The following is a 13307-nucleotide window of genomic DNA, read 5'->3' as shown; positions in this document are numbered from 1 at the left end:
TCAGCATGATCTGGTAAAGGAGGGTGCTACTTCTTCCCATCTCCCTCTGAATGGGGAACTGGCTAGATAGCTGCTTCAGTAGGTAATGTTTTGCAGAGTGTAGTAAGAGCAAAGGACTTCTGGATACATTTCACAGTTGAAGGCTGCAGGGAACATACGCGTAAAGTCTTTGGACCATGACAGTACAGTATACTATTTGAAGGGTACAGGAGGTTCTATAGGATTGTAAGATTTATGATCTTACAAGAACAGATGACAAATTATTTTACTTATTTAAATATCTTAATCACCCAATAGCCAAAGGTCCCTGGACACTTTGCAATAAAACACACTGAACAATACAGTTTGAATAAAAACATCTACAATAAAATCAAATAAAATGGAAAATAAAATACATATAAACCAGATAGAAGCAAGACAGTATCATCTAAAACCATAGGAATTAAAAACAATAAAACAATTAAAAAACAATTAAACTACAGTTAAAAGGCAATTAAAAAGCCTGGGGAAATTGCTTAGCATATTGTAAGCCGCCCTGAGTCTCCGGAGAAGGGCGGCATATAAATCAAATTAAAAAAAAAAAGGTCTACAACTGGTACTTGTCATTAAATAGACCAGGCAATTAAATCAATTCAACTCCCTAGGACTCCCTACAACTTTTTTTATTGAGACTGGTTAGAAAAACAACGACACACAACTCTTGATTTTTCTGTACCTCCTTCTAGTTTAGTGAATTAGGGAGGTGTCCATCTCAGCTATTTCAGAATGTTACATGGATGTTCTGGATTTTAAAAACACCCTTAGCCCCTCTTAGCATGGTTTGCTGATATCCCTAAGATCATTTTCCTTATTCCCTACAGGATAAGAATGAGACCAATGTAGGCAGTAGGCAAAATACTGCTGCTTCCTTATTATTGTCATGTCAGTTGAATCTTTGCTTTGTTTTGGAGCAATTTTCTTTCCTGTTGATATTTTTTTTACTGAAAGTAAGCTTTCTTTTCACAGTGTAAATTTAAATGTTGCTAAAGAAAATGCTTTATGATGATTGGCATCAAATAATGATCTTAGAAGTCTTATCTTTCTTTCCAGAATCATATGGATGCTTGTTAGGCATATAGACAATAGTTAGGCTGACATATTGTGCAAGGCATGATAAGGCATGATGATTTATTATAGTGGTGGACAATCTGTTGCCCCGCATTACCAGAATTTGGTCGTAAACTGATCCAATATTGGCATTGCAATATTTTGTGCTTTTTAAAAAAATTAATTGGAGGGTTGGGAGCAGGGGGATTTGAGGGGATCAAAGTACTCCCATTTACTTAATACCCAACCCCCTGAAAAATAGCTGTCACTTTAATAAAATCCATAATTAAATTTGGTTTTTAGGAAATCACAGATAGTAAACTGCAACTGTCATACCAGGAATTCACATTAATGACATGTTCATTCCACCCAGCGTGCTGGCTTTGAGAGGTGGCAAATGCCAAAATTAACGTTAATACTCAAGAAAGTTCATCAGTAAAAGTGTGGATTAAAACTCATTGTCCTTTTCAGGAAGTCCTTGTTTTAACCAGCTGTGGCACATATGTCATAACACTTGAAACTGATGGGAATTTCCATATAAATGTGGTTAGGATTGTAACTGTAAGCATGAAGATGCAGCCAGTTTTTGTTCATGCATATCAACAGCAAATTTGTGCACAAAAGAACAAAGGAACCTCTCAGTGAAAGATGCTTTTTGATCCAAAACTTTTCAAAAGCCTTCTTCGAGTAAAACTTTTGGATGGTAGTTGTCAGCTTGATGTGTAAATATTTAGGTTTGTTTTTCCTCTCTTAACTTGTATGCAGTGACTAGAAATTACAGACACTATAGAATTTTATTTCTGTCAACCCAACAGAATGTTGGAAATAGATTGTGGATCCTGCTTCTGCCTGCCTATCTCCTCAAACAGAACAGGATCAAATGGCTGTGTGGGAAGAAGCCAGCTTTAGAAAAAAATGAGTTTGAAAATGGCCTCTGCAGAGAAAAGAATCCCCCAATTTTCTTCAATGCATCCTTATGGAAGAGGCAGTTAGGCAATGACTTAGCATGTTGCTGACTGTTCCAGTTTAAGACATCCAGTCTAAGACATTTCCCATCAGATGACCTAGAGCTGCACATATGCAGTCTGCCTGTGCTTCCCCAGTATACACCAGTAAATGAAATCACAGCTTGTTATTTCGTTATTCAGAAGAAAATACCCTGTTTCCCCCAAAATAAGACATCCCCTGATAATAAGCCCAATTGGGCTTTTGAGCACATGGCAATAAGGCCAAGTGCTTATTTCAGGGTTCAAAAAAATATAAGACTGTGTCTTATTTTCGGGGAAACACGGTAGAAACACTCCCACTGCTGGTAAAGTGATTGGAACAATTCCAGCAGTTGTGCACTACATATTTCCCCTTTATTTTACATGTTTATTTTACAAAATGACTAAAAATTGGGAATTGGGAAATGTGGGTTGAAATATAGGAGCAAATAACTTCACTTGTTATTTTGATCATTATATTCCTGAAAGTAAAGGTGTTTTTTTCCCCTCTAGCATGTTTATGATGTGAGATATCTGAGGAATATGAGTGGGCAGATTGCACTTTCACTTAACCAGTTTTTCAATATCATAATCATGGAAAGCAGGAAGGCTAGGGTTAGGGCTATACATGCTTTTAAATAACTTCATTATTTCTGTACTAAATGATTTTCCCAAGGGTAGAAACATTACTCTGCCCACAGAACAGAATTTAAACCGAGAACTCTACCTTTTGAATCTGTGTGACATTAAAAGTCAACTGACTGATTATACTGTAGCTTAATAACAACGATGGAAAATATTGGATTCATTAAAGGCAAAGCATCCCTTGTAGAACTTTGTTTTTAATTAGCCTATTTTTAGAAACACAAAATATCTTGAGTGCTTAGTGCAATAATGGAAATATCTAGTACTTCCAGTTCATATTTCCCATTGTCAGGGTTTCTCAACTTCAGCAATTTTAAGATGCACTTCAACTCTCAGAATTCCCCCAGCTTGCTCATTGTTGTTTCTTCATCTGGTCATTGTCCTGTTCAACATTCTGGCTGGGAGATTTCTGGGAGCTGAAGTCCTCACATCTGAAAGGTGCTGAAGTTGAGAAATATTCACATTGTTCCGTCCTGCAGCTCAGCGTGTGGTGCTCTTTTCTTCCAACTCTATATCAACCATATGGTCCTAATTTGTAGACTGGTTAAATATGTGTTTGGCAATGCCTGCCAACAGGGAGAGTTCTGTAGTTTGTACCAAGGAAACTCAATTTCAAGAGTTGGCATAGAAGGTTTTGCTATTAATGGCAGCATCTTGGAAGTGGAATGTTAGACATTTATCAGTACTTTTGACAGTGGTGGGTTCCTCCCGGTTCGGTCCAGTTCGGCCGAGCTGGTAGCGGTGACGATATGACGTCACTGAACCAGTCCTCCCCTCCTCCTACCCCCCCACATTATTCTTACCTTTTATTTGGTCCCACCCCCAATCTATTGCTGTCTCCTGAGTCCCAGCTGATGACTAGAGAGAAAAAACCTGTTTAAACTCTTGCCGCGGGGCTTCAAAGGGCCGTCCTACAGCTGATCAATGTTAAAAGCAAACAAATGAGTCAGGTCGTAAGTGCGAGGACCTTCCAGAAATGACTCTGACCAGCTAGCCACACCCACCTAGTCACATGACCTCCAAGCCACACCCACAACATAAGCCACGCCCACAGAACCGGTAGTAAAAAAATTTAGAACCCACCTCTGACTTTTGACCTTCAACAAAATAGGTGTGGGAGACTAGAAAAAATTGAAGGATGTACTAAAATATGAGCCTGTAAAGCTGAATAAAAATATTGACTGCATTGGTTTGCAGCATTCTTATTTCCAAGATTCAAATGCGCTGGTGTCTCAGTAGAACTGTGTGTATTTGGCAGGAAAAAGTCAATAAATATAGTCAGTAACAATCATTAGGTGAGACATGGCTTTAGCTCCAAAGGAGGAACAGAAGGTATGAAGAATATTTTAAGCTAATAGATAGACATGTTCCAAATCTTCGTCCCTGCATTTTTTGTAGTTCTGGGAGGACATATGTTCATTTTAGCTGTTCTGCTGATTTTTCCACATGCCAAACCATAATCCACCTTTTCTCAATAATCTTTCCTGGTATTATAAATAAACTTGGGATCAGTGCTCCATCTGGTTAAAGATGCTGTCTCTGTATTGCTCCCAAGCACTGGAATGCATTCCCTTAGACATTGTATTTGGCCTCACTCCTCTTGCTTTTTAGGAAAAGAAGTAAAACCTTTCATTTGAAGCAGATTAGTTTGAATTAGTAGTCATTTAAAACATTTTAATAAGATTTTAATCCTATAAATTATGTTTTGTTGCCTATCTTGAATACTGTCTAGGTAGAAACGTGGATATCAATTGTGAATGACAGCAGCCCTGACTCTGCCATTTCTGTAAGCTTGTTTGAGCACAACAAACCAAAAACTCAACTCTAAAGGAAAGTTAAAACTACTTTTATTGAGATCAGCTATAATAACAGAACCTCGGAAATCTGATTACGCTCGCCCTCCTCCTATTATTTATAGTTCAATGAATTAGGGAGATATCTGCCAGAGCCACTTCCTGATGTTATCTGACTGTTTTGTTTACTTATAACATATATTATATTTCTTGTCAACTTGGCAACATATGCATATTTTCTTCAAGGTCAACTTTACGGGTCTATAATACAGTTTTAGTTGATTTATTCAGGATAAATATATTTATTATATGCACTTAATCTGTCCCTAACTTGCTCTTTAGTACCAAAGAATTCAAGAACAGGGATGGTGTTGAAATATATAAAGGAAGTCCTCAGCTTATGACTTGGTTGCTTAGCAAACAGAGTTATGACAGATCTCCCAAGAGTTACTTACAACCTGGTTTCAAAGTTCCAATGGCTGTCGTCCCCCCAGCAGTAATGTGATTATATTTTGGATGCTTGGCAGCCACGTACTTTAACAGCTGTTTGCAGCATCCCTTGTAACCATGATTTAACATGGTTTTGCCTGAAACCAGCATTTACTTCTGGTTTCCAGCAAAACGCCCTTTGGGTACAATGGGTCCACTTACCCATGTTATTTGTTTAATGACCACCACAAGAAAGGTCATAAAATTGGGTGTGATTGCATGGTGATCTGCTTAATGACTAACATGACTTATGACTATAATTCCAGGCACAATTACTGCCATAATTTAAGGACCATTTGTATGAGATTTTTGTACTTGGCAATGGATTAATAACATATTCACAGAAGGACATTCTGGTGGCCTTTCAATCCTACTGTTTAGCTCCTCAAAGAAAATAATTCAGTGGCATGTAAGAAACAGCATCCTCCCTTGAGTTTCAGGTGCGATGGATGGGGCCCAGGTATCTGTTTTCAGTACTAGGGATGAATCACTGTTGACAAGTGCAACCTCTCCACACCCCATGCCCTTAGAGCAAAGGGAAATAGCAGTTTGTATCTCTGCCGATGTTGACATACACACCTTTTATTTTTATGACTGGGAATGCCTTAAGAAGAATGTTCTTAGAAATGGGAAATCCTATGCGATCCAGTCCGGTAACTACCAGAAGACATAGAAATGTAGAAGCTGAAATTAATGTGCACAAAATGATTTCCTTATTTGTGTGCATGCATGTGTGACATTGTTTTAACATTTTGCATGTTTAGTATTTAATATTTACTACAAATGTGACTGCATATTTGGACCAAAAAGGTTCTGTAGGCTATCTCATTTTAATGGATTCTAAAATGCCATCCCTCAAGTGCTTACGTTGGTGGCCAGAGTTGTCATCCTCCTCAACCCAACTTGGGGTCTTCTCTCTGTGTACAAACTAGTGTGCAACCCCACCCCCACCTCCACCCACCCCATTCATTAGCTTAAAGGGTTTCTTTGTCAAGCATGTTGGTGTAATGCAATTAAATAAGGACAGCAGCCATCTGGTCAGTTTTTTCTCAGGCTGAAGAATGTAGGATGCACACGCTCCTTGCAAAGACTGAGTTGGAGCATTTTCTCCTTTCCCACTCTGTTGAGAGCATGGGGCACTGGGTGATGCTGGGAAAGGGATGAGACTCTGTTTGCTTTCTGTGTTATAAAAACATATGTTTGAGGGATAAGAATGTTGAGAATCTCTGCGGTGCCACTTTGTAAAACAAATGTAGGTTAAGATGAAGGAGGAAACGGAGGAAAGTTCTTAGCTCCTCTCACATCAGCTTTGCAAGAAAAGCTCGAAGAGGAAAAAATTCTCCAAAGGGGAAGGTGATTATATGCAGGTAGTTGTTGTGTTCCTAAAACTGGTGAGAGCAAACAAGTCTCCTCTAACCGCAGTCTGTTAATGCTGCTTGTTCAGTGTGAGGCACATTCAGGACTAGATGGGAGATTAGCTGTGCTCCTTTTGAGCCAGATGACTCAGTGACTGTTCAACTAATGTAACCTCTGACCTCCATTTTGTAAGACTCTGAAAACATTTCATTGCAGAAACTGGACTTCTGCTGCTCGGAGACTTTTTATGCCTGTTTGGGTTACTGTATTTCTCTCCTCCCTTTTTTCTGTAAAAGATGCTGGGAAAAGGGAACTATTCAGTTTGCTTGTTCTTGGATTCTTTCGGCATTGGATAGTCACTGGTGAGATGACATCTTGTCTTTCCCTTCTATTTCCTGGTAAATAGCACAGAACTGCTGTGGTTGTAGTGATGGCAAATTACAAACTTCATGAGAAGCATCGTTGATCAATATCTTTCACCCTTTTACCTTTACATTCCTGCTATACTAATGTTTTCTCTCGGCAAAACTCTCCAAAATAGTACGAAATTTTGTTTTACCATGAAGTGAGATTTGATGGCAAGTTCAGCCACAATATTACTAAAAACCCATTTCAATAGGGGTAAAGGAGTACACGATGAATTAACTGAGATAAGAGGTTGGGTGTGAAATATTTAACTTTTGGTCACTGACATTTTGGTCACAGATATCCTGGGCCAAAAATTTTGGATATAATATAGATTTGGAATATTGGGAAAAAATATGGGAGAAAAATTATAAATTAACGATGTCGACATCATATAAAGAGAATATTTATAAAATGTTTTATCATTGGCATTTACCACTGGCAAAGTTAGCCAAAATGTATCCCAATAGATCACCAAAGTGTTGGCAATTAACCACTAACAAGGGATATTCTATTACATGTAGTGGACCTGCCCGAAAGACCAGAAATATTGGATGAAAATTTAAAAAATGGTTAGAAGAAATCACAAAACAAAAAATTGAGGTGAAGCCAGAGTTGTTCTTATTGGGTATTATAAAAGGAAATGTAAGCAAAAGGGCTCAATATATTATACTTCATATTACAACAGTACCAAGAATCTTATTTGCCCAGAATTGGAAACACGAAAACATGCCAACAAACTCAATGATAATAAAAAAAAGTCCTCGATTGTGCAGAAATGGATAAATTAACCATGGAGCTTAAAGACAGAGAGGAATCAGAGTATTACAAGAATTGGAATATGTGGTATCAATGGCTTGAAACAAGATGTGAAATTGGTGCATAAAGATGATATAGAAAGTACGTAAAATTGAAAATTATATATATTTATAAATATGATAAAACTTGTTAAAGGATAAAAGGAATATGTAAATACATATAGATATACTACATATATGAAGAATAGATTAAATCGATGTTAATGAAGAACAAAAACAGAATATAGTAAAAGATACTATATTTTTAAAGATAAAATAATAGGCCATAGATTGGATTTATGAAATTTGAATTGTTACCGATAGTTGAAAGCTGTAAAAATGGAAATGTGCTTTTAAAACTAAAAAAGGTTGAATAAAGACTATTTTTAAAAAATAAATATTTAACTTTGGTCACTGACACCAGCCTAAGTGAAGAGATCCTGTGGTTAATATACTTTTTGCATTAAAAAAAAGTACAGGTAGGGAATGTTTCATCCTTGTTCCTTTCTTTGGGGCTTCAGTCTTCTGTACACACATTGTTTTTGGCTTGTAGGCAAGAAAAATATAAATGAGCACGACCATCAATATATATCTGATACAGGTTCTGTATTATCATCATTTAGTGCTTAAATTGCTGGGCATAGAAGATGCTTATTGGATATGGTGCTCATAGAGAAGTGAGAAGGGAGAACAACGAATACAGAAAGGCAAAAAAGGAGAAGTGTTTTTTTCCCTGTGACTTGAGAAGTAGCTGAAGTGTTACACTAGGTTGAATATTGTTCTCAAGATTTTGGTTTCTGTAAAAAGGACATGTAATCTCCTCCTCCAGCACCTCCCTGAAGTAGAATAATCATTCCAATAAAATAAGCAGAGAAAGAAAGCCCATTTATCAAACACTGACAATTTGATAACTAGCAATAGCTTGGCCCCCAAGTGTCAATCTTTTAATTTCTCCTTCTAGCCATTTTAGATGCTGTTCTTCACACTTAGTTCTTTTTGTTTCCCCAGCTTGTATATGTGTTTCTGCTTGGGATAAAGGACCAATTTTTTTTTTTTTTGAATTCCCAATCAACTGACTTTGTGACTTAAAATCCTTTGACCTAAGAGCCTGGCATCCTTTTGTAAGCTTTCTACCTAAGACAGGATAAATTGCTACAAAGATGGAGATTGTTTAGCTAATGTTAATATTAATGATAATGTTAATGTTCCTCAATGAACAACATGAATCATGAATAACAACATGAATAACTATCACAGGATTGAAACCCAGGCACCGAAGCAGACATATCCTTTGATATTTGAAGTGCAACAAAATCAGACATAGCAGATGTATTGCCATTGCACAAAGAAAAAAAGGCTAAGAAATTGGGGCAGTGGTAGGGGGCATTTTGAGAAAAGATTAAAATCTTTTACCTTCCACCTTTCCATCAGTAGATTAGGATTAATATTTTGCTATCTTTTTTATTCACTTTTTTTTTCTCTGTGAATAGTTAAAAATGAATGTGTAATGGTGTTTTGAATGTTTGTAAATCAGGTAGAGTATTGTATTGAGATGATACTATGTTAATGTTGAAAATAAATAAATAATGCCATATATGACCTGTCTTCTCTAATTTTAGCTAATGAAAAACCTGGCCTCAAAGTACTTGTGGATATATTGTAAGGAATTGTGTTTTTACCATGTGGGCTTTTTCTCCTCTTAGAATGCAAAACGCAAAGTTGGAGGACTGAAAAACAAAATACGTATGGAAACTAATTGCGAAAAATGAGAAAATATGCGCAGAAAGAAATGCCTAAGTTTGTCTTTATCCCAACTTGACATTTAAGCATCAAAACATGTGGACAATCCCCACCCCCAAAAGCAAAACCAAAAGCTTTCCTTTAAATGGCCCTTTTACGGTTGTTTAAATTAAGACTATTTCTTAGTTGAGCAGATTAAGATCAAATCAACCTACTTCCCCAATTGGTCATTCATTTTTGTGTGCATGTTTAAGGAAATGAAAGCCACAGTAAACATCACCACCCCATGCTTCTACATTTTAACCGTAAAAGAAGAGCTAGCGTACGTTAACACAGGGCAAAAGAAGGGGTGATTATGGGTACAGTTCAGTGGTGAAATCCAAATTTTTTTACTACCGGTTCTGTGGGCATTCTTGGTGGGCATGATGTGGCTTGGTGGGCATGGCAAGGGAAGGATACTGCAAAATATCCATTGCCTCCCCACTCCTGGGGGAAGGATATTGCAAAATCTCCATTCCTACCCTTCTCTGGGGCTAGCCAGAGGTGGTATTTGCCGGTTCTCTGGACTACTCAAAATTTCCGCTACTGGTTCTCCAGAACCTGTCAGAACCTTCTGTATTTCACCCCTGGTACAGATGGGTAAAAACTGGGGATGCAAGGGAAATAAGCCCAGACCCAATTTCCAAACATCTCTTCATCTTGATTACTGCATAGTCCAGATTGGTGCAGTGCTTTTAGCTTTGTTTCTTCATGCAGAGGATCCCCCTTTTCTCAGACAGCACCAACTTAGAATAGTGGGGTTGTAGCCACTGTTCCAGTCCATTCCATGTAGGGCTGCAGACTAAGTGCTAGAATCAGAACAGAGACAGAGCAAGTTATCTGCCTAAATACATCTTGATTCTTCCTCTTCCTGTTCTATTGTTAAATTTTCTTATAATGGACTTTCTTAGTCTGTAACTGTTTCTTTATCAGAGTGGAGGAACACACAAACTTGTGATGCTCAGCCTGATGTCATTCTTATGTTTTAGGCTAAAATTGCTCTCGGACTCAGTCAGCATAATTAATGGGCAGGGATATACCTGAGAGCATCAGGATGGGATAACCTGCAGCAATAATTTAAAAGTGTATTATTTTGGAAATCGTGTAGTGACGTGGTTGTCTCTCTGATTATTTCCTTGATAGTGATTTATAGCACTTCTAGAGCCACTTAACCATTATTGGATAAGAATAATAATAATAATTCAGGCAGGCTTTATATCCTTTAAATCATGGTTGGCATATTCTATGAAGTTATTGTAATTTATGAGTGTGGAACTGAACTCTGTTTCTGTAAACTATCTCTGGCTTTGATATGAGTGGCAAAGTGGAGGCAGAACAGGCTGAATGCAAGGTCTGTGCCATTTCTCTCTAGCTTTATTGTCTTTTCATTTTTTGTTAATAATTTTATTGACACTTTTAATAAGCACAGTAAAAACTAATACAAACTAAACTAGAAGAAAAGAGAAAAGGAAAAGTTCAAAAAGTACAGAAAAAAAGAAAAACGTAGAAAAGAAAAAGGCAACAAAGAAAATATTAAATAAGTGGCTTCCAACCTTCATCACACTGAGCAGAAGCTAATATTTTTATCCTCTTTTAAAGTAATAAATAAAAAAATATTTTCTCCACATAGACTTTTATCTATACACAATTTAGAAATCATCATCTTTTTAATCCTAGTTCAGCAAAAAACCAATTAGGAGTTGCCAGAAATATTAAATAGTTTATCTCTAATCAAATAGTCAAACTTTATATGCTTTCATTTTGCTCTGTACAATCTTGACCTTTAAATTATTTCTGTGACATCCAGGATTTGATATTTCATCATTCTTTAGCATTTAAAAGGAGTCTTCAAAGCTTTTATCAGCTTACTTCGTAAATCCCACAAAGAGGCTTCAGAATTTTTTATTGCAGCTGTTCTGTGTCAAGATCCTTTTCTTGATTTGGCTTTTGTGTTCCCATTTTAGTAATTTCAATTTTGTTGTCTTCCATACTTTCAAATTCTATCATGTCTATGTCAGATAAAAGTTTTTAAAAGTTTTCTCACCATATGCTAAAAGTTTATCTATTGAAATCTCTATTCTTTTTGAGACTTTAGTTATTAATATTTCAATCCAGTTAAAAAAAAACCTCTTTAAAATAATACAAGGTTATATACAATAGCCATCTTAGTCATTTTAATTCTTTGCTGCCTGGTTCTTTAGTTCCCTCTAGTGTCTATTTGTAATCTGTATAAACCTTCAGTTTTTAACAGGTTTAATTCAATTTCAATCATTTCCATAAGTTTATTATTTAATTATCGTGTTTCCCGAAAATAAGACCCTGTCATATTTTTTTGAATCCTGAAATAAGCGCTTGGCTTTATTGCCATGCACTCAAAAGCTCGATTGGGCTTATTATCAGAGGATGTCTTATTGTGGGGGAAACAGGGTATATATATTTGCTTTGCAAGTCTTATAGCAAAAATAATCAATATTCCAAATCTCTTTGGACTCCCAATTTGTTTAAAATCCCTTTTTTGCCTTTGGCCAATTGCATATTATTTTAAATTCTTAAGTCTCTGTTTAAAATTTCTTAAATCTGAAGAAAGTGTCAAATTAAGCTTGCTGTATGGAAGGTCTCTAATTTCCATAAAGTGGTTAAATTGAACATTTCCAAATGTGTTTAGAATTTGGCTGGGTTTATGTCCTTACGAAAGGCCTCACCACTGTGGAGAAGAAAGATGTCACTTCTGGTGCCGACACCTGCAGGAGACAGTTTTTATGATCTCCTCATGTGGATCAACTTGCACGTCTTTCTGTGGCTTAAAAAATTAATATACTTGATTATTGTCATTCTGTCAAGGTGAATACTACCCATGTAGGTTCTGCATTTTTCCTTCAACAGGCCAGATTTAAGAAATCAAGAACCATATGATTCTAATTGGTGTTATTTGTCTCTTTACAGAAGCAGGGCGATGATGAAGCCGAAGATGAATTGGAAATTGCTATTGACAACACTGCTTTCATGGACGAATTCTTTTCAGAGGTAAACATTGCTGAGAAAAGAAAAAGCAGAAATTAAAGATGGGGCTTCAGAGTAATAAAATTGTGGAACATTGTAGACTTATTTAATTATGCTGTAAAAGGTCTTGTTTGAGGAGATACAAAAACTTCAGAGACCAAAAGAGATTAATGCTGGAGGAGCCATGGGCTGCAACTAACCCACTTAATCTTCCAGGGGCCACAAAAGATCATTGGCAATGTGGTAATGTGATCAAGAATGGTCCCCAAACTGGCATTTTTTTTCCAGCTTGGGAAGCACTTTATGAATTCTTTAAGGGTGGAGATGTAAACATTTTGACTCTCAGAGGGTTCCTCCTCCCATATTTTGGCTAACAGCCATTTTGCCACTGAATCCTGGTGGTACAATCACAATGAACAAATGATTGCTTGGTTCCAGTAGTCCTGATTGAAACAGAGGTAGCCAGTTCCAGCTTCTTTAGCACATTGGGCAAAGGTCAGATTTATTTATTTTTTTTCCTTATAGCATGTTGTTTCCCCTTCCCCCCACTCCCCCCAAAAAGTCTCCAGAGTGGAGTTCATACATTTAATGTAGCAAGAGTCAGAGTGAGTGTAAGGCCTTCTCCACAGGTTTTCAGCCTATCCCTAGCCTGGGAGAAAAATTAAAGAGATAATTGAACTTGGAGACCAATTTCAATTGGAGGTCTTCTATAATGTCCTGCTGGTTAAAGTTCAGGAAGAAGAGACTTGAGAGAACTATTTTATTTTAATCAGACTTGGTAGAATGCTCCTGATTCCCATCTCATTTTTTATTTTACTAAATGGGAGGCTCTGGTCAGTATATTCTCAATAGCCCTCTTATATTTCCTTGCTGTGGGCCTGTTGGAAGATCAGCAAGGGGCAAGAGAGAGGTGGCAGGAAGCAATAAAGGAAGCAGTGCAACTTCCATCACTTGCTATTTTGTTTAGCCCA

General features: G+C 36.9%; 1 protein-coding gene across 6 annotated transcripts in view; it reads left to right on the top strand.

Moving 5' to 3' along the window:
• The window catches only part of STX3 (syntaxin 3), a 41645-nt gene that overhangs the window by 8926 nt on the left and 19412 nt on the right, over positions 1-13307 (top strand). For all 6 annotated transcript variants that reach the window (XM_034420282.3, XM_034420278.3, XM_034420277.3 and 3 more), the window contains exon 2: positions 12280-12360. In XM_034420282.3, the coding sequence (XP_034276173.1) occupies positions 12280-12360 (81 nt within the window). The remainder of the gene's footprint in view (positions 1-12279; positions 12361-13307) is intronic.

This window comes from Pantherophis guttatus, chromosome 1 (assembly GCF_059756535.1).
Source record: "Pantherophis guttatus breed Tessera chromosome 1, ASM5975653v1, whole genome shotgun sequence".
In the NCBI taxonomy this organism is placed as follows: domain Eukaryota; kingdom Metazoa; phylum Chordata; class Lepidosauria; order Squamata; family Colubridae; genus Pantherophis; species Pantherophis guttatus.
Note: the sequence above shows the minus strand (reverse complement) of the source record. Positions and strands in the feature narration are given on the sequence as shown.